Source organism: Scophthalmus maximus, chromosome 18, assembly GCF_022379125.1.
Source record: "Scophthalmus maximus strain ysfricsl-2021 chromosome 18, ASM2237912v1, whole genome shotgun sequence".
NCBI lineage: Eukaryota > Metazoa > Chordata > Actinopteri > Pleuronectiformes > Scophthalmidae > Scophthalmus > Scophthalmus maximus.
The window spans coordinates 3,717,580-3,745,449 of NC_061532.1; the positions used below are offsets into that span (position 1 = coordinate 3,717,580).

The 27,870-nt window shown below is 43.3% G+C and overlaps 2 protein-coding genes across 3 annotated transcripts; both read left to right on the plus strand.

The window, feature by feature from the left end:
• Window positions 1-387: 387 nt before the first annotated feature.
• rpl7l1 (ribosomal protein L7-like 1) lies at window positions 388-4,132 on the plus strand. Its single transcript, XM_035616734.2, has 6 exons — window positions 388-484; window positions 1,030-1,138; window positions 1,285-1,448; window positions 2,191-2,328; window positions 2,413-2,522; window positions 3,357-4,132. The coding sequence occupies exons 1-6, from the start codon at window positions 471-473 to the stop codon at window positions 3,563-3,565; spliced, it is 744 nt and encodes a 247-aa protein (XP_035472627.1). The 5' UTR covers window positions 388-470; the 3' UTR covers window positions 3,566-4,132.
• A 91-nt stretch (window positions 4,133-4,223) lies between these two features.
• On the plus strand, window positions 4,224-27,841 carry slc5a6a (solute carrier family 5 member 6a). 2 transcript variants are annotated; one of them, XM_035616730.2, is made up of 20 exons: window positions 4,224-4,516; window positions 14,280-14,402; window positions 15,407-15,647; window positions 15,792-16,013; window positions 16,589-16,654; window positions 17,635-17,686; window positions 17,824-17,891; window positions 18,325-18,479; window positions 18,633-18,773; window positions 18,986-19,115; window positions 19,311-19,399; window positions 19,733-19,845; window positions 20,248-20,315; window positions 20,624-20,710; window positions 20,821-21,005; window positions 21,200-21,303; window positions 22,844-22,965; window positions 23,066-23,217; window positions 23,947-24,021; window positions 24,168-27,841. In XM_035616730.2, the coding sequence occupies exons 3-20, from the start codon at window positions 15,522-15,524 to the stop codon at window positions 24,262-24,264; spliced, it is 2,052 nt and encodes a 683-aa protein (XP_035472623.1). In that variant the 5' UTR covers window positions 4,224-4,516; window positions 14,280-14,402; window positions 15,407-15,521; the 3' UTR covers window positions 24,265-27,841. The 2 variants fall into 2 exon arrangements, with proteins under 2 accessions (XP_035472623.1, XP_035472622.1); XM_035616729.2 differs by lacking the exon at window positions 4,224-4,516 and adding an exon at window positions 4,554-5,270.
• Window positions 27,842-27,870: the final 29 nt, after the last annotated feature.

A 27,870-nucleotide genomic window follows, 5' to 3' on the forward strand; every position in this document is an offset into this window, starting at 1 on the left:
TCTACATTTATTTATTTCTGTGCCTCTGTCTCAGTGTATAAATGTATGAATAAATAAATGTAAAAATAGAGAAATGGCCTTTTTAATCGCAAACTGTACTTATTTATTCATTTTTTTGTAATTATAATAATGTCATTATTCGTTTCTGCATTTATTTCTTTATTTATGTATTTATTTAACTTTTGTCCTTCAAAGTTTCTCACTATGATATCTTTGTTTTTCTTACTATGATACCTATCAAAAAATGTATACAAAGATATGCAGTACCCGATTTATCACCTCTTATAATTTATTTTTTTAAATTTGTTAAAAATGTCTGTATACGCTTTTCTGGCTTTACTGACCTGTAACGCCAGAGGGCCTGCACAGTGCACAAGTCTTGCACCGGTGATCAATTCTGCGCAGGCGCGGGGATTCCGGAAAGACTATGAGGTCATAATCAAGCGACGGTTATCTCTCAAGCCTGCACCATGGCCGAAGCTGAGTATGTATTTGTTTTTTAACTTTATCTGGGTCCATCTGTTGTTTTCTTCACGTCCAGTGGGCTATTTTTGAGTCTTTCCAAGAAATATAAGTCGAACTCATCCGTCCGGGACTTTTATTGAGAGCGTTGGTGGCAGATAAAGGAGATTGTGGGGAGCCTTAATTTCACATGGGCACTTGAGTGTATCTAACACTCAAGTGTTAGATACACAGCTAGCTTAATATTTGGAACTATTACATGTGTAACTGAAAGAGCAGTTGTGTAACTATCAACCTCTGTGCTGTATGCTGTCAAAGATAACTAGTAACTATCGGGTACGTTATTTATATTAATTTAAACTGTTAGCAATAGCAACAGAAAATGCTATACAATCACAGCTATAATGTTGAAGCGGAAGCTATAGCTAATTCGTTCTGCTTGGATAAGAGACGACAGACGTTAAAACCTGATGAACAGCAGCCACTTTGCTGGTTATTTTACGTGTGTGCTAAAAGCTTTTATCCTGTAAATATATTTTGTGTTCGTTTGTGTGCTCGTGTTTTCAGATCTAAAAAGGTGATCAAGTTGGTTCCTGAGTATCTACTGAAAAAGAGGAAATCGTACCAGGCCATCAAAGCCACACAAGCCAAGCTTGCACTGCTCGAGAAGAGAAAGGTGAGCGAGATGATGATCACCCTTGTGTTTGTTTGGCAACATGTTGAAAACGAATGCAGATGGACACGTTTGGATTGGATGTCAAACATTGATACGGTGTTTCAACATTGCTGTTTGTTGACGTGTGCACTTCTACATTATCCCAGGTATCAAAAGGCAAACCGCTGAGGTTCAAACGCTTGGAAGACTTCTTGAAAGACAGCCACAAGAAGCATCGCGATGAAACCCGCATCCGGAGAGTGGAGCACAGGCCACCCGCCCCTCTGCCTCCTGCGAAGAACAAGCTAGCCTTTGCTGTCCGCATCAGAGAGTGAGTACTCCCGCAGACGCTGTCGGCCATGTGCGGGGAAATTCATCAGAAGCTGAAGAGTTTATTGATTCTTCAAGGTGTTCACACTCGGAGTACAAACTTTAAGTCAGTACATTTGGGAATGAAACACATCAATTCTTTTTTTTTTTTCAATACTTGCTATTTTAAACATAATAAAACAAATGGTAGGTTGCTACGGCCCTCTTGTTCCGGGTTTGTTGATAGTATTGTTGTTGGGTGAAAGCTCAAGCTGAAGCTTTGTGATACTTTGTCTGTTTTTACCTCAAAATCTAGTCAACAGGTGAATTTACCAAAGTTAGAAATTATTAGGTGGGTTTGCTTCACAATGTTGCAATACTAGGCAGCATGTTTTGCTGCCCAGTCATAATTTATAATCTCACTTCATACTTTTTGTCTTTACCTCAAGCAGCCGTTTCGAGTTCTCCACCACAGCAAAGTTCAGATTCTTCTTTTAGCGTCCGATGGAGATTGAGTATTGTTAGATATGTGGAGAGGTTGTTTATTTGTTACCGGGGATTAAACGGTTACCTGCACTGATGCCCGATCGCAGACTGCGCTTGAAAAATGTATAATTAATATTGTCCAGTATCTGACATACTGGACAAATTTAGAACCAGACGCACCATGCACCGTTGATGGAAGGTTGTTGCCTTATTACGCCAGTGACCTGCTGAAAAACCAAAACACAGCTGGTTTAACACTGATGATTCTTTCCTCCTAGGATTAAAGGTGTCAGTCCCAAAGTGATGAGGGTGGTCCAGATGCTGAGGCTGAGGAAGATCTTCAGCGGGGGCTTCGTCAAAATCAACAAGACCTCTGTGGCCATGATGAAGGTGGTGGAGCCCTACGTGGCCTGGGGGTGAGTAATTTCGACTGTTGAGCTTCAGTTAGTGAAACGTTGTGTTGTTGCGCGTGATAACCCCTTTTGTCATCTTGCCATCAGATTCCCAAACTTGAAGTCTGTTCGTGAGCTCATTCTGAAGAGAGGACAGACCAGGGTGGGCCGGAGGAAGGTTCCCCTCACAGACAACACCTTCATTGAGCAGCACATGGGTAAGTCTTTTAACGGTGTGATGGAGCCACCACACACGGAGAGCAGGGCTTGCTTTTAATCACCAAATAAAATTGTGCCTTTTGAATCCAGAATGCGATCAGATGAATATTCAGATTAAATGAAAACAAATCTGTTTGGAAGGTGCCTAATCAAATACTGGAAAGTTTATGTATAAAGGTATAAGATACCACAAAGCACTATAATAACAAAATATATGTCATATTGTTTATTACTTTCACATAAGTGTACATACACTAGATGGTGCAGTTTTTTCCCCCACGACACTTGTTTTCACAAAATATCACTTGCATCCCACCCTAGGAAAACTCAGCGAACTCTGCTAGTTCACTAGTAAAATCAGCTCCTTTGTTGGTTCGCTCTCTCTGATTACTCTGTCGTTGCCACGGCCACACAAGGAGCCCTGGTGGAAAGTTGAAAAAACTGAACTCCCATTGTTGTGGCGAAGAGCTGTAGGCGTTCAGAAAAGTGTCAGCTGCTCTCCCTCTTTTTGCGGCTGCTGCCACCCCCCCATGTCAAGGTTGCAGTTGTGATTACACTGAAAACTAATTTTAGCAAAAAAGCTGTCTGAAAACATCTTTAAGCCACTTGGGCGTCCCATGTAAGACTATGAATAAACTGCAAAACCTGCAAATATTTTTTGCCACTGCCACACACCCCAAAAATGAGCAACTTTCCTTGGACATTAGAGTGCGTATATTGCAGGTAGAATTAAGCAAAATTGGAAGTTTTGCCACAGAATTCCTTTCCAAACTTATTTCCACTGTGCTCCAATCCTGTCATCCCATCACACGCCTCCCCCTCTTGTTCCTCAGGTAAACATGGCATCATCTGCCTGGAGGACCTTATCCATGAGATCTACTCGGTCGGGAAGGGCTTCCGGGCCACCAACAACTTCCTGTTGCCTTTCCGGCTGTCAGTGGCCCGTCACGCTTCCAGGGACAAGGCCGGGCTCCTGAAGGACCTGGGAAATCCTGGATTTCGCGGAACAGACATTAATGCCATCATCAGGCTGCTGAACTGAGGAAAAGCACCTGAAAGATGGATACCCAGCAGCGACGAAAGGGATGCTGCACTTCATGAGAAGAAAATGCCATTGACAGCAAAATATATATATTTTTTTGTTTGTTTCTTTGGCAGAGAACCTCATGGGTTTCCCCCCCGTGCCCCTGTGGTTACATTCTCTGGACACTGGCAGATGTCAGAAAAAGTGGAGTCTTTTACCTTGTCCGTGTTGATTTTGTTCTGCACTATGTTTGAAAAATATCACATGGTGCCCCTGACAGTTTGTCTGATAGAAGCAGTTGTGCTCCTTGGTGAAAATGTATCAATATTGTATATTAAAGATATATTAGTACACACTATTCTTCACGTTGTCAGAGGAATGGATCAGTCCTTGCTCCAGATGCAAGTGCAGGAACTGAACAGTTGGGATGGGTTGTACTATATACCACCAGCTTAACTACAGCTCATTCATTTACTGCGTTCAATAGATTTCTGTATGTAAAGTCTAAAAAAAAAGAATCCGTTGTCATCTTGTGATTTACTGTTGATACATTGTTTTTACAATAAAAACAAAACAAAAATGAAACAGTACTTTTGCAATGATAACCATTATATTTATCACAAAATGAGTGTGCCACCACAAACTGAGGATGCCGGGAGTAGTTTGGATTTGTCAGTATTTCAAAGCGTCACACGCACGCTCGGTGTCGCTATTGATTCAATTACATGCGACTCATCAGCCAGAGGAGGCGAGAGAGAGATGTGAGTGTGACCCGAGCGGCAGAGCTTCTACCAGTGCGCACAGGGGAGAAATGGGGGATGGCTTCGGGAATGCTTCATGAAAGTCACCCATGCATAGATTTTATTTTTTTGATTTTAAACAACTAATGTGTGAATGTGTGTTCTGTTGGATCAGGTGCGCGCAGTGGAGAATTCCCCGGTGAAAAAAAAATCCCCCAGGCAGGAGCAGGTAAGAAACGGATTGTTCTGCTCGGTGTGTTTTGCGGGGGTCAGGTGACGTACGCTGCCACGGTATCGACACGATCATCCAGCAATCTATTGCCAGGGTAATTAATCACCATGACGACGATTTTCTGTGTCCGCGCAGCTAGGCCGACGTCATGGTGACGTTGGAGTGGGTCCTCTTCGGCCGATGTCGTGTTTCACAGCGCAAAACACTTGGCTTCGCTGAAATGATGGTCACCTCCACGTTCTTCGGAATTGTAATCCTCGTAATTTGCCTAAAAATAGACAACGTGTGCTCACAAATCAATGCGACAATTAAATATAATTCGGGACTGTCGCAGCACGTGTTGTGCCTCCTTCAGTGACGTCGCAAAGGTCGTAATTGTGATGACGAGCTGGAAAATGTGACGTTTTGGAGCACATTCTGCCGACTGAGCAGTGTGCACCATGTGCGAAATGAATAACAAATGGGTACTATATTAAAGTGCCACGTGTCAACCTCTAACTGCGCCGACATGGACTATGTCAATGTTTTCAACCTAAATCCTAGATTAAGCTCGTATTTACGGCTGACGGGCAGTTCCATTTGCCGGCGGTGAGCGCGAGTATATCTCGTTTACGTGGAGCACTTGAAGGCGGCACCCTCGCTTGCTGTCAAGGAGAGTGGGCGGTCCGTCCGTCCGCGCCTGGAGCCCACGGACGACGGGAAACGATGTTGCCAGTAGCGGGGAGTTGTGGCAGCGGGAGAGCGGCCAGAGGTAAGCTAGTAGTCCCTGAATTCAAACCATGTTTCTCGTGAAGATGACCCGAAATGTCCGCGCGTCGTCGCCGCGGAGTCCTCGGCTCTCAGAGATCAGATACACGCTGAGAAAGTTCTTGGGCAACATGGCCATGTGTGTGTGTGTGTGTGTGTGTGTGCGCGCGCGCCCGCGCGCCCCCGCGTGTGTTCTCTGTAGTTACCGCAGCTTAACAGTAGCCTGCCGCCTGAGTCGTGATGGCTCGTCGTGTAACGTTCGTGGCAAGGCACATTTAGCGGCGTGGCCCATTCCCGGGCATGGCGCATTCCGTGAGACGTGAGCCTGTTTTTAGCCTGTTTGGCTAGCAACTCGAGCGGCAGGCAGCTGAAATGAATGACTTGTCGGGAGCGCGTGCGGACTAATTAGGCAGCAGGTCCGCAGATCATTTCCGGTCGGAACCTGGCTAAACCAACAACGACAAATATAACCATCGGAGATGTTGCACTTGACCTCAGGACTCCAGTGCAGTGACCAACTGTTTGAGGGGTTTTTTGTTGTTGTTGTTTTTGCTATGATGTGCCTTGCACCACCGTGTATGCAAGGTTGCACAAGAGCCGTACAGCGGTTCCAATGTTGACTGCACTTCTAGGAGGGTTAAAGATCAATTTCATAAGCTCAGTATTTGCTCCAAAATGCAACCATTATACCAGCCTTCCTCTTGACCACAGGCACAAGCGGTCACGTCCAAGACACCACATTGCTGTGAAGGTTCTAAAATCGATCACCAAGACTTATTAACGAAGATATGTCAATTTCTCCCTCTGGATATTTGCGTCAGTGTTATAAGCTGGCTGCTGGGTGGATCACGAAGGGAGCAGAAATGGTTTGAAAACCAATGTCACTGTATTCATTGTTTTGGTGAGTCAGTCGAACTCAGACATTATTGGCTGCTTTTTTGGGGGGGGGGGGGGGGGGGGGGGTTAAGTTGCTGCATTTGTAACCTATGTGAAGGTTGATGTGAAGGTTAAATTCACTGAGACTTCTAGATGCACAGTTCCACCTCACCGGAGGCCTGGACTACGAAGCAGGATTTGCGGTTATCCAGGTAACTTCACGTTTAACCCTGAGGTTCTCCGTCCTACGAAGCTGGAGCTCTTCTTACCGGGGTTAATCACCATGGTAACTTGTGCTGAATGGCTATCCATACAAGATAAGAGAGATAATCAAAGTCAGTCACCACCGGTCCAACTTCTGACCAATCAGATTACTGGGAAACCAGAGTCATCGTTCCACAGGATCCTGCCTGGGACAAAAGAGATCAGAGTAACGTGACGAATATTAAAGCGCAGCGCATATTGCGCTCAACAGTGACCGCCCACTTTTAAAAGGCCCCCTGTTCCGGAAATGAATTTTCCAATTCCCTCACTTCATTGACGTTTCATAAAATCCTCGTATAAAGAGTTTTAAGCCGAGAGTTTCGTTACCATAAAACAATTTTGTTTTCAGAACAAAAAGAATGGAAAATGGGGAAAAATCAGAGATACAATTATACCAGCCTTCCTCTTGACATACTTATTTTATGAGTGAAGGGACTACTCATCCCATAAAACATTGCAAATGCCTTTTCAAGGACTTCCAACCAATCAGAGACTGTCGATGTTACACTTTAAGGATTGTGGTAGTGTAGTACTTTTTTTTTAAAAACTAGGTGGATATCACACAGACTTTTGGCTTCTACAGGTCCTCATACCATCGCTTAATAGCCTCAGAGCTCGTGGTGAGTCGACCTTGGATGGTTACCAAATTAGGGCTAATAATCAAAACGCTTGATTCAGAATATGAAAGGGATTTTTCCCTTCCGTGGGCTGTTGAGCTCTTGCCGTATCAGACTTTACATTTCTCCATTCTGGTTTTAAAACAGTTTCTAATAAATACATGAACTCATTTGAATTCAGTAAAGATTATTTAATTCCGGACAGATTCCTTTTAGTTCTTTTTCTATCATTGCAGCGCAGAACAACACAAGGAGACTGTGACAATAAATGGTAATAAAAACGTTATACTATCCCTTTGTTGGAACAACAATATTTCTCATGCTCATGAATGAACAGTTCAGGGTGATTGGCCATATCACACATTAACTTCTTCTCTCCTCTGAGATTCCTTGACTGAGACAGTTGATATCCAGCCCAGTAGCACAGGTTATCCAGGATGGTCAGTGTTAGGTTAAGTCAAACCTGATAACATGTCCTGGGTATGATGAACTCTTTTCGTAGCACATGCCCCTGAAGAAGGCTGAGCACCTCCCAGATAACTGCTGTAAGGAACTGTGACATCGTCTGCAGGCTAATGATTACACAAAAGCTTCCGCCAAACACAGCGCTCCTTTCATCTGGTGTTGCAATTGTCAAGATCTGCCTTCAATGCATTCACTATTCACAACATCATCAGAGATGTACATTTTATATTTAATAAAATCAGTGGCTCTTTATCTTTGATGCTTGTGAAAATGAATTGTCAGGTGTTTCTACCTCTTACAACCTCAGTCTGTGATGTAGGTAGTGATTTCTCAAAGCAGGCCATGGTTCAGCTGGAAGTTTAATGATTACTGAGATTATTGGTCTTTTTGGGTCGCTGAGATACAAGCAGACCTATGGCACGAGCGTGCACAAATTCCAAAAGTGATGATGGCAGTAAACCATTTGTGCTTGTGTTGAAGTGTGCTTGGTGACTCATATGTGTATTTTAGTTACCAGAGAGTGTGTGTGGCGTTCTCTGCACAGCATTTAGTAACATGTGCTCTTCTAGACTGAAAATATCATAGTAATTGACATAATTGTTTCACTGGATGATTCTTTGAATATTTGGTGAAATTATGGCTTGTATTCCTAAAAATAGAGAAATCATTTTCTTCGTTTTCCCAGTTATGTTATTGTTATAATTTCTAACAGGTATCCAAAATAATGTGTACAGCCTATTTAAAGGACATAAAGGAAATAGATTAGGGATGGAGTTCAATAGCATTTTGTCGAATCTAAATCCAGGTCAGAATCCGCTTATCAAAGCTGAATTCTACTTCCCCCCTTTTAAAACTTTTGTATTAATTTGTGTGGTGGGGAAGATATCTGTTAAATCCAATCAAATTATAACCATATAACTTTTCTGTAACAGAAGTTACAACTTGAGCTTCTTCTAATATCTTTATTAACACACTAGGTCCTTTAAATAGCGATTTAGGGGCCAAGCACCAGACAAGCCTGACAGTAATGCTAATAGCTAACACTCAGCCAAGGCCCAACAGTCCCCTTATGACACCAAATTTAAATCCGCTAGATCCAGATTTTTATTTGGATCCGCACCAAATTGCACACACTCATAGAATTCAGCCTAAATATAACATATTTTCCCCCCTTTCAAGATCCATGCATTGGGAAATGCACAATGTAAAAAAAAAAGTGTTTATTAAAATCCTGGACTTTAGGGGCTCTTACTTGGCCCCTGTCCCATCTGTTCAGTATTTTCTCCTGCTGACAAACAAACAATCTAACCAACCAAAGAAAACATCAGCTCCCTGGTGGACATTCTGCTGTGCTGAAAGTGTTGGCCAATCAGCACATTATTCTCTGTCTCTGCTCCTGTGACATTTATTAACCATATCTGTGCTCATTGTTTCTGTTTGCCTTGGGGGGGGGGGGGGGCTGGGGGTGGGGGTCTGCTGAAGCTGCAGTAGATGTGGCTGCGAAAATAAAAATAGTGCAAATCTCAATTCTACTTTATGATTCATGACTGACAGTTTTTTTCAAATTCTTGTGCGTTTTATCCAACGCAGTCTGATTCATTAATCCGTTCATTCGTTTAGCCCATAAACGTCTGAGTGGCGTATATGAAAAATGCAGCATTCAGTGGACTCGTAACTCTTACTGCCCAATTGTCAAGTGGCTGCCACCAGTAGTAGCCCGTCTAATGAGGCTGTCCACTGTCTGTGCAATCAATGCAGTCCCTAATGGGTTTTTTATCAGTAATTTCTTCTAATATTTGTTAAACACTCACACACAACCTCTTCGCTGGGCAAACATACATTCATATAGATCACGAGGGAGGGGTTAACACAATCGCAGCTTGTTATTCACAACTATTTTATTAGACTCACATGAATAGAGTTAATCAATAATAACTAAGTTGCTGGCAGGTCGTAAAAATGAGTAGTCAACTGTTTGGCTGGCAGCAGGCATTTATGGAAAGCTCCACTCCAAGGTGGAAGACTAACTGGTTTGACAAATGTGTGTCTGTTATTCAGCCCCACCCCCTCAAAGAGTGGCACACAGCCCCTTCCCTTAGCTGTCCATGATGAAACCATCCAGGACTGTGTCGTTAACTGTGTGGGGGACAGCCCTGACCAGGACCAAGCTAGTGTTTTGCTTCTGTTGATGGCACTGTTGGTCAGTCAACCTCTGAAATATCTCAACTACTCATCTGCTGGATAGATTAGCACAAAAATATCTCATTCCCAGACACGGAAACCAAATGACTTTGGTGATCCACTGACTGTCTCTTTAGAGCGCCTTCATATTTGCCATCTGCTGGTCATTCCAGAGAACACAGGCTTCAGGCACTTCCACATGGGCTTAATTTTCCGGACTACGTCCATTTTTATATATAGTCTATGATACCCGCCGTTAGGATAAATAGCTATAATTCGTTTATATCCAGTGTGTTTTATGTGAAATGTCTGAACGAAAGGTGAAGTTGCTCTGGGTTTTATCAAAATGACCTTGTAAAAAACCCTGAAATGAGATGAAATGGCTGTTTTGACTATAAAAAGGAACACCGACTGATACAGAATAAGACTGATGCATATTTGGCAGCCAAGGACAATAAGGAGATATCTGGTAGCATTTATCTGCTTTGCCCCTTTAATCCCTATTAACTCTGTAACACTGAGAATGGAAAAAATGTGATTTTACTTTGAACTCCCTTTTTTTTCTTCTTCTTCCTATCCTCGGACTCTTTCAACAGTCATATGCAACCGCAGACCTTCCCATGCTCTACCTGCTCTCTCACCATCAAACACCATTCACACACGAAGCAGAGGTTAAAACAATCACTGGTCATGTGTTGCCAGGCAACCACGGCCTCCCTGTGTGATGTTTTGTGATTCTCATGACACAACCACCACCTGATACTTATACGGAGAGCCAGGTCAAACATTAAACACAAGCAGTACGGCACACGGACAGATACATATTCAGTCTTCCGACTGTGTTGCCGGTGGGAGACGTGATCTAGATAAGTGATCAGCAACGGTAAAGAGAATCAGCGTCTAAGAAGCTTACGCACTGATTAATATGGGAGGGTGGGTATTATGATATTGGCAGGTGATGCAAAGATGGCAAGCATTTGCGATATCAGGCTCCCTAAATGAGATGATTGGCTGAATTTTTTTTTCATATGATTGTAAATTGAATATCTTTGGGTTGGTGGAACGAACTGATGACATATCCTTGGGCTTTGCGATCATTTTGTAGGAATATTTGATCTTTGAACACGGATCATACAATAAGAATTGATAAGTTGTTTTTAAATTATTTTGTCGTTTGATAGTTGCAGTTGAGGTGAAGACAGGGCATATGGGGAGATATGTGGTACGACATGCCATAACCAGGGGATGTCACTGCCACGTGGTGTTGCATCTTAACCACTTGGCTGCTGCACGCCCCTGACATGTTACACCTCACGTGGTGGCAGGACACCGATGTAGTGAAATGGGCCTCGGCCAACTGGTGCGGAAGCAAATCAGCTTCCTGTGAGCCATGTTTCTTTGTGCGGAACATTCCTACGTATTGAAAATTGCAGCAAGCCATTAACTGTAGTACACTATTATCCAGAACGGGGGAGCCCGTGGGCTTGTTGTTAAGTTTCCTGATAGAGGCTTGGTGGGCCGCAGCATTATAGCACATAGAGTAAAACTTTCAACGTTTCTGCAGTTACCAGCGCTTACACACACACACACACACACACACACACACACACACACAGACACAGACACGATCTTGAACCTTGTGTGGTACTTTAAAAAAAATTCAAATTCTGAATACGAGTTGCATCTCTTTTGGACATCAGGACTTCGTCTCTGTCTGTTTGTGGTAGTATTTTGTTTTGGGAAAGGTTTGAGACTTTGAAGGAATACCAGCTCTGGCCAGCCTCGGCGGTCAGTCACATGTGCTCCATCACATGAATGCACTTGTGTCATCTATTACCTGGGAAGGAACTAACTGCTGTTAGTTTAGGCTTTTTAATTCTAAAGTTATTTCGTAATGTCAGTCGCAATGTTCGGCAGCCGTCTTTTCAACAACCCCCGGCACATATTTCAGGACAACTACACCAGGCTTTTTCGCTACATGAATGAGGAGGGAGCTGCACTTTTAATGGTCACTGGCACATAGAATCAACATGCATTTTGATATATATGTGCTTCTATGATGTAATACATCCTCTTTAGGGCCAAAAAGAAATGCATTTATAGAACCACCAGTCAAACTGATGAAAAGCTTTCATGAGTTTGCCCAAAAATAACCATTTAAAATGCCCCCCCCTACTTTTTCTACGCATGTGCGTTTACAGCTCAATCCGGAGTGCCATGACGTGACGCTATCGGCTCAGCCCACCAGAGAGTTGGTGGGAATGCGAGAGTTTATATCTGATCTTGGTTTGCGTATCCAGGTATGGCAGATGATTGGCTGTTTCGAGGTAGAGGCGGGACGTGTCCCACAATGGCCATCTCTGGTGTTACGGACTACTCTATTCTATTCTGTGTGCTTGTCTTCTCCCTTTCAGTGTCTGGTTTTACCTCATGTTTGTTTTGGCTGCCTTCTTAAATAGTGGTGTCACTTTGAAATGAATGCAGTTTGTTTCTGGTTGAAGTACGTTCTTTTAACTTTCTCACTCTCCTTGTGTCCTCGGACTGTTGCTGCCTAAGTTTTGCTGAAGTTGTACTTAACTGACCTGACGTGTCCCACACCTTAATTGCACAAGACCAAATCAGTGTGGCATTTTAAGTAGCTTTACTTGAGTACATTTCCATGGGCGCCACTCTGTGAAGCCGTTGGCGTCTTGTTTTTAAGCGCTGGAATGATTTTAATCCTGGGGCTCTTTGTAACCGGTCAGGATTTAATACAGTTTCTTTCACACTGATGCTGTCCATTTAAGAATGGCATCTTAACTGTAGGGGTTCTATTATCCTGCACAACACTGTCAGCACAAATCTAGCAACTCTCACCAGGAGCAACGGTTTCTGTGAAACAGCAGACCAAGTTGCTACACACTAGACCTGCTACTGAAAGATTTAATTAGCGAGCACTGCAGCAATTGTTCAGTTCATTTAGATAATATTAAAGTTTTTTTTAAGCATGCCTTGAAGTGCAGTGCAGAGCATCTACCAAAGACTGATGTTGTAGTAACGTCTCCTCTGAAAAGTGACTGATTTAAAGCTCAAGTTTGTAATTTTTTTACTTTTCTGGCGGCATCTGGTGGGAAAGTTGCGAACCGCAGCCAACTGAGCACCAGACAGGGGACACTTTATGGTGGCACACGGCTAATTGTATTTCCCGTTTCCGGCAGCGCGAATGCGACGTTTCCTCGACCGTTTTCTGCAACTGTGTTTAATGCTGTGTTCCATTATACGTCGGAACTCGCCGAGTCGCAGTGGAACCGGAACGCAGCACAACAAAACGTAGCAAACATGGCGACTTACACGGTGATCAGGTCCCCCTAATGTAGCTATATTTAACTCATTCAAAGTGGACGAACAAACATTGGTTCTTTGTTGCAGGTGATTATACATATATGAACACACAATTATAGACAATATGTTCAATTCCTGTGAATACGTTCTTCTAAATATTGCACACTATAGCTTTAAGTCCAGTGCACCATTGGAACTGAACCTGTTGCAGTTGCGTCTGTTCCCAACCAGTCACGTTCAGGGGGATTAGAGATTAGACATAATGATAAGAGTGGGATTTAATGGGGGTCCTGTCTGTTGGCTGCTGCTTGATCAAACCAGCCCAGAGGATCTCACAAGACAGGCAGTCAGCGCAGAACATTTCAGTTTGATTCAAAACATAATGTCACACACTCCCACTCCCACACATGCTAATCCCTGCAGATTTGTGTTTTACGTTACTGCAAAGTTTAACTGCAACAGACGAGACTCACTGGCAGTGCTGACATCTTTGGCTCGTTGTCATTTGAAACAGTTGCCCCCCACTGCCATTTACAGCTGCCAGCATGTGAATATGGCTGAAGCGAACGACTGAACAGTTGTCCATGTGAATTTTACATGTGCGCGTGTGTGTGAGCAGAGCTCAATACCAAAATGTTTGTGTAAAATCTGAATCCAAAGCAGCCTCTGCGTTTATTGCCGCAGTTTTGCTGCACTGCAATTAGTCTTTTGCATGGCCACATACACACACACACACACACACACACACACACACACACACACACACACACACACACACACACACACACACACACACACACACACACACACACACACACACACACTACAATACAATACAAACGGACACTGAAACACATACACACATGTCGATATGAATCTATGATAAGTGGTCTGGGCAAATCTTCACTTTGGGAAATAATTTGAGAGCTTTAACTTTAATAATGATAAAAAATACTATGGTTTTGTTTGTAGTGAAATCTCAGATAAGCACAGCATGGAGTTTGAAAAAACAAAAACAGTCTTCACTGTTGACAACAAAAATATATCTCCTGAAGTGAAATCTGTTAAGCAATGGAGTAGTGTGTCTCTTATACAAACAAAACACGAGATTGGGTTTTGTCTGGTTGAAATGATATCTGTCCAAGAGACACACAGACACAGTCGTGGAAAAGATTGGGCCGATATTGAATGATTTGTAACAATATTGTGGTAGTCGCTTCTCGTGTGATTGTCTTTCTTTTTTCAGCTGTGGTGCATTGTTTTGCTGAATTTCTCCTCTGCCTCCACAGTGATAACGATGGGATCGGACTAGGAAATCCCCCTCCAGTGAGCACTCGCCTCTGAGTTGCCAGTGTGTGTGTGTGTGTGTGCACGTGTCAGCCAGCAGCAGCAGCTCGATCACATTAGACACAGTAAGTCTACCGCTATTTTACTTTGTAACTTCTTAGATATGGGTTTTTGTTGTTGTTGGGTAAATTTTTCAACCTGGCATACAGTTGTGTTTTGCAAAAATGCATTTATTGCTTTGAAGGACTTTTTTGCATGAGGAAATATAAACTGTGAATGTATTCAATAGATTTGGTTTGTTGTTGTTAAACGGGCCGATGACTTTCAGTGCAAAACACACAGCAATTTAAATGTAGACTCTCTCATAATTAAATCAAATGTTAATGCTTTGAATAATGTACAAATGCAAGAGATAATTGTACACGCATAAAATAGTTTATATCATTGTAATTTAGAGCTGCAACAGTTAATCAATTAATAATTGACTACTAAATGAATCACCAACTATTTTGATAATCAATTAATTGGTTCAAGTAGTTTTTATGGGGAAAAAGTCAAAATTCTCTGATTGCAGCTTCTTAAATGTGAATATTTTCTGGTTTCTTCGCTCCTCTATTACAGTAAACTAAATATCTTTGGGTGGACAAAACAAAACCTCATCTTGGGGTTTGGGGAAACCCGATCAACTAATTGATGAATTGATAAAATAATCTACAGATTAATCGATAGTAAAAAAAAAAACATTTGTTGCAGCCCTATTGTAATTTAAGTGACATATTTTAAATATCAGCAATAATTACCAACTATCATACTGTTGTATCATACTGTTGTGCATGCAGGTTTGGTGCATTAACAATAAAACCTATTAGCATGAACAATTCTGGTCTATATTCAAAAATATTTATATATAATGCTGTTGTTCTAGTGATTAGTGTCTAGTTACCAAGTAAATCCTTGTTATTAAATCAGAACCTGCTGTTGTATATTTCTGCCGACTCTGCCACCTCCTCCAGGTCTCACTGAGAGAGGTTAACGTGACCTCACACTGACTCTCTCTCTCTCTCTCTCTCTCTCTCTCTCTCTCTCTCTCTCTCTCTCTCTCTCTCTCTCCTTGTTCTTCGTCCTCCAGCTCTTTGTGTCGCCCCTCCTTTGGTCAAAGTGCCGCATTGACATTGTGACAGTCGCCCGGGGCCGTGGTCCCTGCAGCCTTCATTGCCCCGAGCCTCCCGACGTCCAGGGTCATCATGGCGGATGTAGTGCAGATGCACTTCACCACGGTGGACTACGTGATCTTTGCCTTGCTGCTCGTGGCCTCGACCGGCATCGGCCTCTTTCATGCCTTCTCCGGTGGCCGCCAACGCACAACACAGGTAGACTTTGGTTTTAAACCCACAAAGTCTTTTATCTTTTCTTGACAATACTTCCTTACTTTTACCCAACACTCTTTAATAGTTCAGGGTGAGATTCAAGTGCGTTTGTAGTAATCATGTCCCACACCAACATGTTTACCACAGGAGTTCCTGATGGCGGACCGCTCCATGAGCTGCCTGCCCGTGTCTCTGTCCCTGCTGGCCACTTTCCAGTCGGCGGTGGCCATCCTGGGGGCTCCATCGGAGGTGTACACCTTCGGAACTCAGTACTGGTTCCTGGGCTGCTCCTACTTCCTGGGCCTGCTCATCCCAGCTCATGTTTTTATACCAGTCTTCTACAGGCTGCAGCTCTCCAGTGCTTATGAGGTACACACACCAATAGAGAATACAAGAACACACCGTTGGACAGGACTGCACCACTATGGTGGATTTATGATCTGTTAATGTGTTTTTTAAAACATTGGTCACTTGTGCTGTCCTCTTTCCCCTGTCCGCCTGTTTATTTCTGTTTTACACTCTGTCAGAATTTCCCCTGGCTTCTCCCCGTCGTCGTCTTTCTCAAGTATGATCTCAGAGCTTGGCTTTCTTATCTGTCCTCTAATCTGTTTTATCTTTGATGAGGTAACATCCAACAGAAACACATGTTCTTGTCTCGAGACTGCTTATCTTTATATCCAGTCAGGCTCATGAACCTCAAGGAGTTTGACCAGTCATTTGCCAAAGATACCTCCTGCAGTAATGTCCTGTAGATAAAAAACAAAAAAAAAACTGATATCTGGCTTTGTTGATGCAAACCTAAACTGACAGTTCTGATCCTGAGAGTAAACGTCCTCAGCACTTACCACACATGTCTCTGAGATGATATATAATCTGCCTTTTGATTTTGTTTGTTCTCTTTTGCTTTTTTGTTTTGGTTCGTCATCATTCTTTCCTCTCAACAGTATCTGGAACTTCGCTTCAACAAGACGGTTCGCATATGTGGGACTGTGACGTTCATCTTTCAAATGGTATCTTAGTCTACTTCATACCTTCTCTGTACATTAGTTTCTGGTTGTTGTTTTTTTATGATCTGATTGGCCAACACCACAATCTCACCAAGATAAATAGGGTTAGGGTTAGGGTTTGTGACCGATTGTGTAAAATTGTATAATTGGAAGTTGTAGTCATCAATGATATAGTAAGACAATGATCTTCTAAATGGCAATGATTTTTTTTTTTCTTTTGGGGTTTGAGTTATTTGTTTATAAATCATTGTAAAAATAAAGTTTTTGTCTGTGCAGTGATTTTATTAGATGTGAAACAGCAGGTTTTTATTGTTGAGAAAGAACAGACGAAGGAACGCATCCACAGGCCAATTAGCTTACATTACATTAGAGCCTGACTTTGGCCTCGGAAATGTCACATTGACCCTTGTAACATTTCTATTATGGTTTGCGTTTCCTGTATAAGGGTTAGCAGTATCTATATTTTCTCTAATAGAAGCATCAACAGTGTTGATGTCATGACCTTGAGAACATTAACTTTTATCTCAAAGAGACACAATATAACTGTAAATTCTTCCAAATTAATTCAGAAATGTGTATGAGCAGGGATAAATCATGGTTGAGTCAAGGTCGAATGATAATGGCAAGTTAGACAGTTCTCTACCAACAGGGAGAAATGTCATTATCAAACCCTTATCACAAAGAAATGTAATTGAGGCTTGGTTTAACCTTAAACTGCAATAAATGAAAAGAAAACACAAATGCAGCCAAATGTATGGATCATTAAGAAAATAAATGTAATTTAATTTAAATGTAAAATATAAGCACAAATGCACATCTTTTCTCCCTAGTTTGTTCTGTAAAAAAAAAAAAAAGTTTTCACATGGGAAAACGATGTTCTCGGCCAACAGATGCATCTGTCGGGCTGTAGTAAAACCTGCCATGTGAGCGAGTTAGCTCCGACACATGACCTCTGAGCCCGGCTCTGCTGTTGTGCTTTGCAGGTCATTTATATGGGGGTGGTCCTGTATGCTCCAGCCTTGGCGCTCAATGCTGGTAAGATCGCCACTTTTTTTTCCCAGTTAGAAAAGACAAACAGGAATATGGTATATATTGTAGACATTGTACAATGTTGACCTTGTTATTGGAGTATCCTGTTGTGCATGTAATCGTTTCTCTCCGTTCCCTTGCAGTGACGGGTTTTGACCTGTGGGGAGCGGTGCTGGCCATGGGATTGGTGTGCACTCTCTACACTGCTCTGGTGAGAAGCTAGATTTACCAAATAAGTGATCACATTTGTGACAAAGTATTTGTCTATTTATCGACAACAAAACCTAAACAATAATTTGATATAATTCATTAATATTTGTATTACAAATGTGAGTAACAAGTTAAAAGGATAGGATAAAGGGATCATGTAAAAAATAGAGTTGATAATACTTTTTGTATTTTTAGGAGACAACAAGTGGTGATTGTTAATCATCTAATTGTACTTGATTGAATTTTTATAATTTATTTCTCTCAGTTATAATTTCCTCATCTCTTTTCTTTAACTTCTATGATTATTCTATGAACATACAAGTTCTGCTCCATCTGTCGTCCGTAAACTGCAGCTCTGATCCATGTGCGCCTACAGCAGATGGTTTGAAATATTGATCTCTTATGGACCGAACCCATGTTATCCCGTTTCGCAGGGGGGCCTGAAGGCGGTGATTTGGACCGACGTGTTCCAGACAGTGGTGATGTTTGCTGGACAGCTGGCGGTCATCGTGGTGGGGGCCAGTCAGGCGGGGGGCATAGGAGAGGTCTGGAGGAAAGCGGTCAACGGCAGCCGCATTGCCGGACTAGAGTGAGTCGTCGCATTACTCATCCGCGCTTATAAGCTGGGATTAACTTCATAGAGGCGGGAGCAGAGAGAGACGCTAAAAGACACTTTGCTTTAGGAATCAAACTTGTGTGTACTTCCGAAATGCTAATGCTCTACCCTCTCCGTCTTTTGCAGGCTTAACCCGGACCCCCTCGAGCGCCACACCTTCTGGACTCTGGGTGTGGGCGGAGTCTTCCTGATGCTGGCGCTGTACGGGGTCAACCAGGCCCAGGTCCAGAGATACCTCAGTTCTCGCTCAGAGAAAGAAGCTGTCATGTAGGTGTCATTAGCTCCTCCCTACATGCTTTGCATTTTCTGTGATACAGGAACATGATGTAGCCACTGTAAACTTTGGATCATTCAGTATCCTTTTCTTTCTTTTTTTGCACTTTTTAAAAAGTTGCTTTTTATGTGTTCCCTTTATAAAACTGGTCATCTTTGGTCAAGTGTTTTGATTTAACTTTGTGGCCTCTCGTGTCTTTTTTCAGGTCCTGCTATGTGGTCTTCCCATGCCAGCAGGTGGTCCTGTCTTTAGGCTGTCTGATGGGTCTGGTCATGTTTGCTCGGTATGGAGAGGACAGCCCTCTGGACAAGGGCTACGTCAAAACCAATGACCAGGTGAACACTGGTTTGCTCCCCATGCTCAACCAAATGATCCATTTTGAATATATAGTGTTTGTCCATCCATTAGCCCTACAGTACTTGCTCGTCCTTGAGGGTCACGGGAGAACTGTCTATCTCACGGCTATACAATGTTTTTATTATCTGGTATTCTTTAGGTCTGTGATCCTAATCTTCAGTTTCTTTGTGTAGATGGTGCTGTACTTTGTGATGGATGTATTCAGGGATCTGCCCGGGCTCCCAGGGCTGTTTGTCGCCTGTCTCTTCAGTGGAGCTCTCAGGTAAATAACCCAAGAACACAGACTTGGAAGTAAAGGATCTGTTAACTGTCTGTGAGTCGTCAGTCAGCAAGTGAACTACAGTCATTGAACATCTCCCTGGTTGTCACAGCAATGTCGTTTGCAGGTTTACTTTAATGTAATAAGTTTAGCCTCTTGTATCACTACACATCTGCTCTTATTGAAATGTAAAGTTAAATCCTACTATCAGCTGGACATGACATGACATTTTCATAAGTGGGAAGTTTCAGCCCAGACCTCCTGTTCTACGCAGACAACTGTGTAATGTATTCGAAAATACCAGCTACTCATTAAATCCTATGTTTGTCCCACCAGCACCATCTCATCAGCCTTCAACTCCCTAGCAACAGTAACCATGGAGGACCTGATTAAACCTCACTTTCCAAACATGACAGAAGCTAAAGCCACACTGCTCTCCAAAGGACTCGGTGAGCCACTGGCTTTATTTGTTTGGCTTCCTGAATTCATACTTTACATCTCCAAAGACATACAATTCCTTTTGTTTTCTCAAGTCTGAACACAGAGAGAGGGCCAGGAAATTATTATTGCACTTGAACAAAATACAAAAACGTCAAAATGAAAACCAACGCCTATTTGAATAACTGTTACCAATAAGCGTCAGTGTTTAGGCAAAGTACACACTAAAGTATTTTTACTCAAATGCAGGACACACTCATGCGTAACCACTTCCTTCACTGATATATACTTCTTTTAATTACTGATAATGTACCAACAAAGACCTCTTCAACTTATGAGGAACATTTTATATTCCAAACAGTACGAGTGTACCAGTTCTTCCAGCTAAATACTTTGGGTCTTGTGCTCCATAGCTTTGGCCTACGGCCTGGTGTGTCTGGGTATGGCTTACGTCGCCTCCCTCATGGGATCTGTGCTGCAGGTAAAAAAGCTCATTCAGGGTTTTTTTGTCATTTGGAAAAATGTTTTTGATGGTATCTTTAAGTAAGCTGTAACATTACTTTTTAAATAGTTTTTACTTCATTAGAATCCTTCACCTACAAATAAAGTTGTACCAGAAAGACAAGATGTTTTATGTTATTATAAATCTTGAAGCAGTTTTAAAAAAAAGAAAAATGTGCAGTAAAAAGTGTCCATATGTGCTGAAGTTCCTTGTTGTAAGACCAAACTATGCTGCTGTACAATGAACGGTCATCCCTCGCACTGCCATCCTCATGTCTGTGCCCTCAGGCAGCCTTCAGTATCTTCGGGATGGTTGGTGGTCCCCTGCTGGGCCTCTTCTGTCTAGGAATGTTCTTCCCCTGGGCCAACTCGATTGTGAGTCGTGCTTTTAACGTAGGGAGTTCATCCTGTTTGATTTCATTACTGTGAACACAGATATATTTGTGATAAAGGAGATGACGATGACCCCCTGCTGCTCTCTTCAGGGTGCGGTGGTCGGACTGGTGGCCGGCCTCGCCATGGCCTTCTGGATCGGCATCGGCAGCTTTGTGATGCGCATGTCTCCTTCCACACCGGCACCTGCACTCAACACCACTGCCCTGCCCTTGTTCCACAACATGACCACCGCTGTCATGACGACGCTGCTCAGCGCTTCCACTGCCAAGCCGAGGTAAAGGTCAAGAACTAACCTTGTACGCATGCCTCTTACCAAAGTCAACTAAATGTATTGAAAGACAGTGAAGAAATCATTCTTCATTCCATAAGATGAAACATTGCTTGGATTAAACACTGCTTTGTGGAATGAGATGTATAATTTTTTTTAATACAGATTTGTTTCTTTCTTCTCTTTCATCCGTTCTTCAGGCCGACAGGTGTGGAGGCGCTGTACTCGTTGTCCTACATGTGGTACAGTGCTCACAACTCAGCCGTCGTGGTGGTTGTGGGACTGGTAGTCAGCTTTCTCACAGGTACGCACGCTTCCACTTCCTGCACCAACTACATCACTGACCTCATTGCCACCCCAACTGTTTGGTTTTGCATCACACTCTACAGCGACCCCTTGACTCATAAAGTCCCATATACATATATACATGTACAGTGCCGAGCGGCAGCATTGGAACCACAGCTGAAGTGACGCCCACACAGATTTTTTTCTATCTGCTCTTGGATTTAACACATCTGGAACTATCAGACACCAAGATTCATATTGTAATATTATTTTTACGTTAGTCCTGTTGGATGGGCCGCTCATTTTCAAAGGTTTTGACAGTATGCAATGACACCGGTGACCATTTCTAAGCCATTTTGAATTGAGACAATAGCTTCTGGCAGCAGGTCACACTGACTTAAAGGAGTGATGAGATCAAGGGGTTTGAAGAGGACAGAGTAGGAACCAGTTCCTAAACACATATGTGTTCAAAGGTTTGATCGGTAGCAACAGGATATAACTACGTATAGTAAGTCTGGTGTGTGTTCAAGTCAAGTCAAGTAGGACTTTATTTGTCCCCAGAGCAATTGGTTGTGCAACAGTAATCCAAAACACACACATAACACGATAAATACATAATAGTAATGAGTCTGTCAGGAAAAGGATCAAAAATAAAACTAAGAAGCAATATTTACCAGTTATGTTAGGTGGTCATGTGTGTTCTTCATCAGATTCAAGTAGCATGCTGTAGTTTGCAAAATCAGTACGTTAAAATGAGAACAGATTGTTGAGTTTGAATGCTTAATATTTGTATGATGTGCATCCTGTTGATTGACAGTGCAACATGCGTGCAGGCCAGGATCAGCCACTGGTTCACGCAGGGTGTTTGATTTTGTCCTGTTCTTTTCACTTTTTTTCCCCTAAACAGAACGGGAAACGGTCAAATATTTTATCACTATTATTTAATTTGTGTGCGCTTGTTTCATTTCTTCTCAGTGTGAGAGTCTCAACTTGTTTTTTCCGCTGTCATTTTGCCATCGGGTTTCTCTCCTCCGCTCTGCCTTTCGTTCAGCGTGTGTCTTATCTCCTCCCCACAAACATACAGCAGAGGAGTGAAGAAGGTCGACGGCTCGTCACACAAAAGCTTTACCAACAAATTATCATTATTATGAATCCCTCTGAAATCAAAGATGTAAAGATGACGAGCCAAAACGTCCGAAAATATCAGGCCAAAATATCCGCGTGTTTTTTAAGTGGATGCGATCTGGCGACAGCGGCGAGGATGCTAGCATCCGTGCTGCTGATGGCGGGGGAGCAAGTCAGGCCCCGGGCGAGCAGGGGAGGACGGGCTGTGACCCATCGTGGCTGTCAGGGAGGAAATACTCCTCCTGCCTCTACAAGATCGATATTTGTAAGGTTAGGCGCAAATGTAAATAAGAATATTCACTCAATTAAATGGCATTTAGTCTTGTAGCACTTCAAAGGCAGAGGAGGAACAACAATGAGCAAACTGTCCAATTGTCAGCCTAACGGGAAACTCTGCTCCTACTTTCCTGTTCCTGTGTGTCTCCTCTTTTTAGGACCGATGAAGGAGAAGGATCTGACCCCCGGCACCGTGTTTCCGGTCCTGGGCACGCTGCTCTTCTTCCTGCCCGAGCGCTACAGAGAAAAGCTCTGCTGCGTCACCCCTCTGCCTAAGAAGGTAGCCTCACATTTCCTCTCCTCTGTGTCTCTGTTCAACCCAACCCGAGCTTTCAACCGTCTTGTCGTTGTTGTCTTTGTTTTTTGTCCTCGTTGACCAGCCCAAAGAAATCAGCGCGCAGCCTTACCAAATGGCCAAGAAGGACGGCAACGGTGCGGCTCACTGCAAAGACGACTCGGCCGACGAGCACAGAGACGCCGAGAGCGACGGAGCACAAACACGGGACGAAGGGTCCGAAAGAAAGATCTCCCTGTGCGCATCCTCACGCCAGCCAACCGCTCACACAGTTCAGGAGACGTCCTTGTGATCGCTCCTCTCTCCCACTTCTTAATAACGCACACTCACACACACACACACACACACACACACACACACCTTGAATGTCAGTGGTTGTACCAATCCGGTTTCTTTGAGGGGAGGTGCAGCAAACAGCAAATCTCGGATGGGTCAGTAGAAGGTCTCTCTGGCTGTTGGTGTTGTTCACTGACAGAGTCAGTAGAATGTTATAGAAAGGGCTTGTGAAATTTTGTATCTGTGTGAGGGTGTTTTTTTCTTTCTTTTGGTGCCAACTTCCTCCGGAACGAGAAAACACTAAATCAACTGGAAATCAACTTCTGCCAGGCTGCATACGCACAAAAGATAGTCTGGAGCAGACTTTTGGGTCTGTGCAGAGGTTCCGTGTGCAGTCTGAATTTGAGACTGGGCAGCTCCCACGCACAACGAGCTGCGCCACCGTGACTGGATCACGTCGTCGCGTCTTGGCGAGAGAAAAACAAAATTCAGGACGATGCAAGATGTAAAAATGTGTTATTTTTGTAGAGAAGAGGGAACCACAAGATAATATAATATGAAAAGAAAATGAAGTCTAGACAGACATGACATGTCTGTGCTGCCGTGATAGCGTAGTGTCTTTTTTTTATTTCTTTAATTTGCCTTGATTTAATATTAATAATACTAATGCGTCTATATCTGCTATTTCAGACGTCCAGTCACAGAGAGTCGACATAAACAGAGCCATGTGTTCAGATGGGGGGCGGTCGAATCCTGCACTGCCATGTAGGAACAGTGTGCATGTGTGAGAGAGAGAGAGAGAGAGAGAGAGAGAGAGAGCGAGAGCGAGCGAGCGAGCCGCTGCCTCCCTACACATGCTCCACTCGTTTCCTCAAGAGATTCATATTTTGCACTCTGTTCTCCTCCTTAAGGATTTGTGCGCTTGTGATGTGCAACACGTCCCTGCCAGTCGCCGTCACCCTACGTCCATGTGGCGTCCATGTTGCATTCAGTTGTCGGAGCTCCTGAGCACAATATTCAGAAAGTTTTCAGGCCCCTTCACTTTTTTCACATATTATGTCGTGGCCTTTTGCTAAAATAAAAAAAAAAAAGAGTTTGCCTCATCAATCTAAACTCAATTCCACATAATGACAAACTGAAACAGATAATTTTATTAAATCATTAAAAGGGGAATAACTGAAATATCACATTGTCAAAGTATTCAGACACTTTTTATCTCACATCTCAAAGATGACACTTTGGTCATCTTTGAGATGTGTCTGCACCTCGACTCGGGTCCACCTGTGCCATTCAACTGGTTTGACATGATTCGATCTAGAAAAGCGCATATCAGAGCGTAAACCAAAGCCACGAAGTCGAGAGCAGCTGCCTGCGGAGATCAGAGACGGGATCGTGTGGAGGCACAGATGTGGGGAAGGCTACACTCAAGGCTCAATAGATCCACAGTGGCCTCTATGATTCCTCGGCAGGCGCAGATTGGAAGGAGCGGGGTCGCTCGGCCAGAAAGGAAGGAGGGACGTCGGCAAGAGAGCATGTTTTGTCATGATCTTGTTCTGAGTGTAGACTCAAAAATACATTTTTTTTTAATTTTGCCATTTAACTGCAACGTGAAAAAAGAGAAGGGGGCCGAATACTCTCCGAACGCACCGCAGCAGCGGACTCCCCCCTCTCAACACTTCCCTTTAGAATCCCGCAGCTCTTCACAGGCGGGAATAATTACTCTGCAGAACCGCGTCTAGTGAAGCGGCCGGACGGGGCTGTCTTTTTCTCAGACCTGGTGTGAGGAGTGGAGGGGAGTTTGTCTTTAGCGGATTTGAGCGGACACTTCTCAGACAGATGCGCTGCCTGTTCTGTAGTTTTTTTCCATTGTGTTCACACTCTCAGTGAACACAGAATGAGCGGAGGTAACAATGAAACCGTGTTGGCACACACAAAACTACTCGAAAGAATTAGGCTCCTCCCTCACAGAATGAGCTGGTGTGAATGTTCCACATCTTCTGTTTCCCCTTTAGATTTTTTTTAAAGGTGACATATTGTGCAGAGCACTCTTTCAGTGTTTGTGCGCACAAATGTGCGCGTCTGTGCCTAAGCCCCTACAGCCTGGCCCGAAACAATTGGCTCAGACGTCTCTCCCGCTGTGATGTCACAGTTCATCTGGAGGCGGAGCTAAAAGAAATCCAGGCGTTTTAGACGGAGGGTGAAAGGAGGAGCTGCAGGCACGGGCAGTGTGAGAACACTGATTGCCTTTTCTGAACATTAGAGCGTGAAAACCTTTCCAAAGTGGTAACCCCAAATTCAAAGTAGGAACCTGAAAATGGTGCATAACGTGTCACCATTAAAGGTTGTTTTTTTTTTTACAGCGACAAGTGGCTCAGTTACATATACAAACGTCCCACGTAAGAACTTGGCGGCCGCTCCCGCCCGATGCGACCGCCCGGTACGAAGCCCAGCGCTGCTCAGTCACACACACAAGCCACGTGGACCGTAAGACGGACCTAGATGATTCAGTCGTCTCTGGTCGTTTTAAACCTAATAAATTGAATGTTATTTTTCTTTAATCAAGTTCTTCGTCAGTGCCATGTGACTTTGCGTAGTAGTGTGTGTGTGTGTGTGTGTGTGTGTATATATATGTGTGTCCTGGACCCTTTCGTCATTCTCATTGTAACGACCTTTTTTTTGGAATCGCAGAATTCTTGACCATCACCGCTCGAGCGTCTGAAGTCATCCGTGGTCACTGTGTCGTGTTTTGTACGTTGTGCCCGTGCTCTTTGACAGTGGACTCCACGCCAAGTGCACGCTGTGATGTGAATCGCTGTGCTTGTCAAACCACTCGTGACGTGGTCCCGGTCGAGTCCGTGTCCCTGGAGCCTTTCACACTCTCCGTTTCTCAGTCGCACGTGTAGTTCAGGTGCTCGGCCGACAGTCAGGCTGACGCGCGGTTCAGCAGCACAACTCTGCGTAGTTTTTTTGCATCACATTTCTTTGGGAAGGATTATGGACCCACGAGATCCCTCTGATGGAATGTTTCAAAAAAAACAAAAAACTACAGCCCTCCATCACACCACCTCCATGTTTGTACCGTCACTCTGACGCTTAGAAATACCTCAACTCATCCAAAGCATATAGAATATGGATTTTCTTTCATGTTTTCTATATATATTTTTTATTTACCAACAGATGGTGTATTTGAGATGTTCATTTGTACGTTGTGTTTTTTTTGTAATTTCACGTGAAGCCTGCGAACATTTCTTGAAATGAAATGTGGAATTCTATATGCAAGGACCATGCAAATGTTTTTGGTTTGATGGTGAACGCCGGGGCAGAATTTGGGAACGTAGCGGTCACACCGAGTGGAGCACTAGCAGCCTCTACGTCCCAAATTCTATCTGTCAAATTCGCACATTTTTACTAAAACATTTGATGGTTCCAATAGTTTTATTTTTAAAAATCTAATTCCATGTGACTGTGTGTACTTTTATTTAAGATAGCCTAATGTGGAGTCCGCCTTCATACCTGAAATTACTTGAACGTGTTGTTTGATGATACACAATTGAAGCCCACTTTATAATGTGAGGGAGCGTAATTCAAGGGCCGAGATTGATAACAATAATAATATTAATGCCGTTGAAGACGTTCCGGACGCACTGACTGCTGAGGCACCTGTTAAAGCACAATGAGGTCGGCGCCCGGCGGTCCTGCTGCTGCTGCTGCTGCGGACTCTGACCGGAGCCATCGGCCGGTGCACAGCAGCTCAGAGACAGCCGTCACGGTTTCACGCCGATGTTTAGCTGTAGGTCTTTCTGGAAATGTAGTACCTGATTTCTTTTCATCCATTTGTGGCCTTCCGACAGTGAACCAGTCCGCACCGCGCGTTCAGAAGGCCGTGGACGCAAAGCGCCGAGTAAAATCCAGCAACGATAAATATTGTCCTGAACAATATTTATTATATCGGTTCTCCCACGCCGCAAGAATTCTTCCTGTTATGCATTCCAAAAAAAAAAACACAACCCCATAAGCACTGGAGTCAAGACGGCTCCTCTGCTTTGGTCTGTGCCTTCATTTTTGTGGTGATTTATTTCTCAGTGCTCTCGGACGTCTGTCCAGGAGAGGACCACACCTGCCTAAATAAACGAAGGATTTAGATGTAATCATCTATTTGTACAATAAGGCTGAACAAAGATTGGGTCTCTTTAAATGGAATAGGAGACTCCTGTGCCGTGTGTTGAGATGGAGTATGACACGGGGAAACGTAGGTGATTTAATAAAAAACAATCATCTATTTGGCAGACGGTGAGAAATTCATGCCACCTACTTATGAGCTTTTCTAGTATGACAGTTGAGCAGGAGAGACATGCAGACATTAATATCTTCCGGGGGGAAGTGAGTGAGTTCAATAAGCGGAGATATATTAGAAATTCATTAACATTAGCCATTAATAAGTACTTCTGTTGCTGTCTAATAATGTATCATGTAAGAGAAGGTCTTTTTGTCCCTTTAGCTGTTTCTCTGTTGTCTGGATGTGTGGATGTCAGATTTTAAATACGTTGTACTTGAATTGAGACGTTATTAAAAAAGAATTCTGTGATTTCTTTACTGTGCAGTGTGTTGACTTCA

Coding starts and splice junctions, on each gene's coding strand:
- rpl7l1 (XM_035616734.2), top strand. Junction 2,329..2,412: donor GAGCCCTACGTGGCCTGGGG/GTGAGTAATTTC, acceptor TCTTGCCATCAG/ATTCCCAAACTTGAAGTCTG. Junction 2,523..3,356: donor CTTCATTGAGCAGCACATGG/GTAAGTCTTTTA, acceptor CTTGTTCCTCAG/GTAAACATGGCATCATCTGC.
- slc5a6a (XM_035616730.2), top strand. CDS start 15,522: ATGGCGGATGTAGTGCAGATGCACTTCACCACGGTGGACTACGTGATC. Junction 16,014..16,588: donor AGCTCTCCAGTGCTTATGAG/GTACACACACCA, acceptor TCCTCTCAACAG/TATCTGGAACTTCGCTTCAA. Junction 17,892..18,324: donor GCACTCTCTACACTGCTCTG/GTGAGAAGCTAG, acceptor CCCGTTTCGCAG/GGGGGCCTGAAGGCGGTGAT.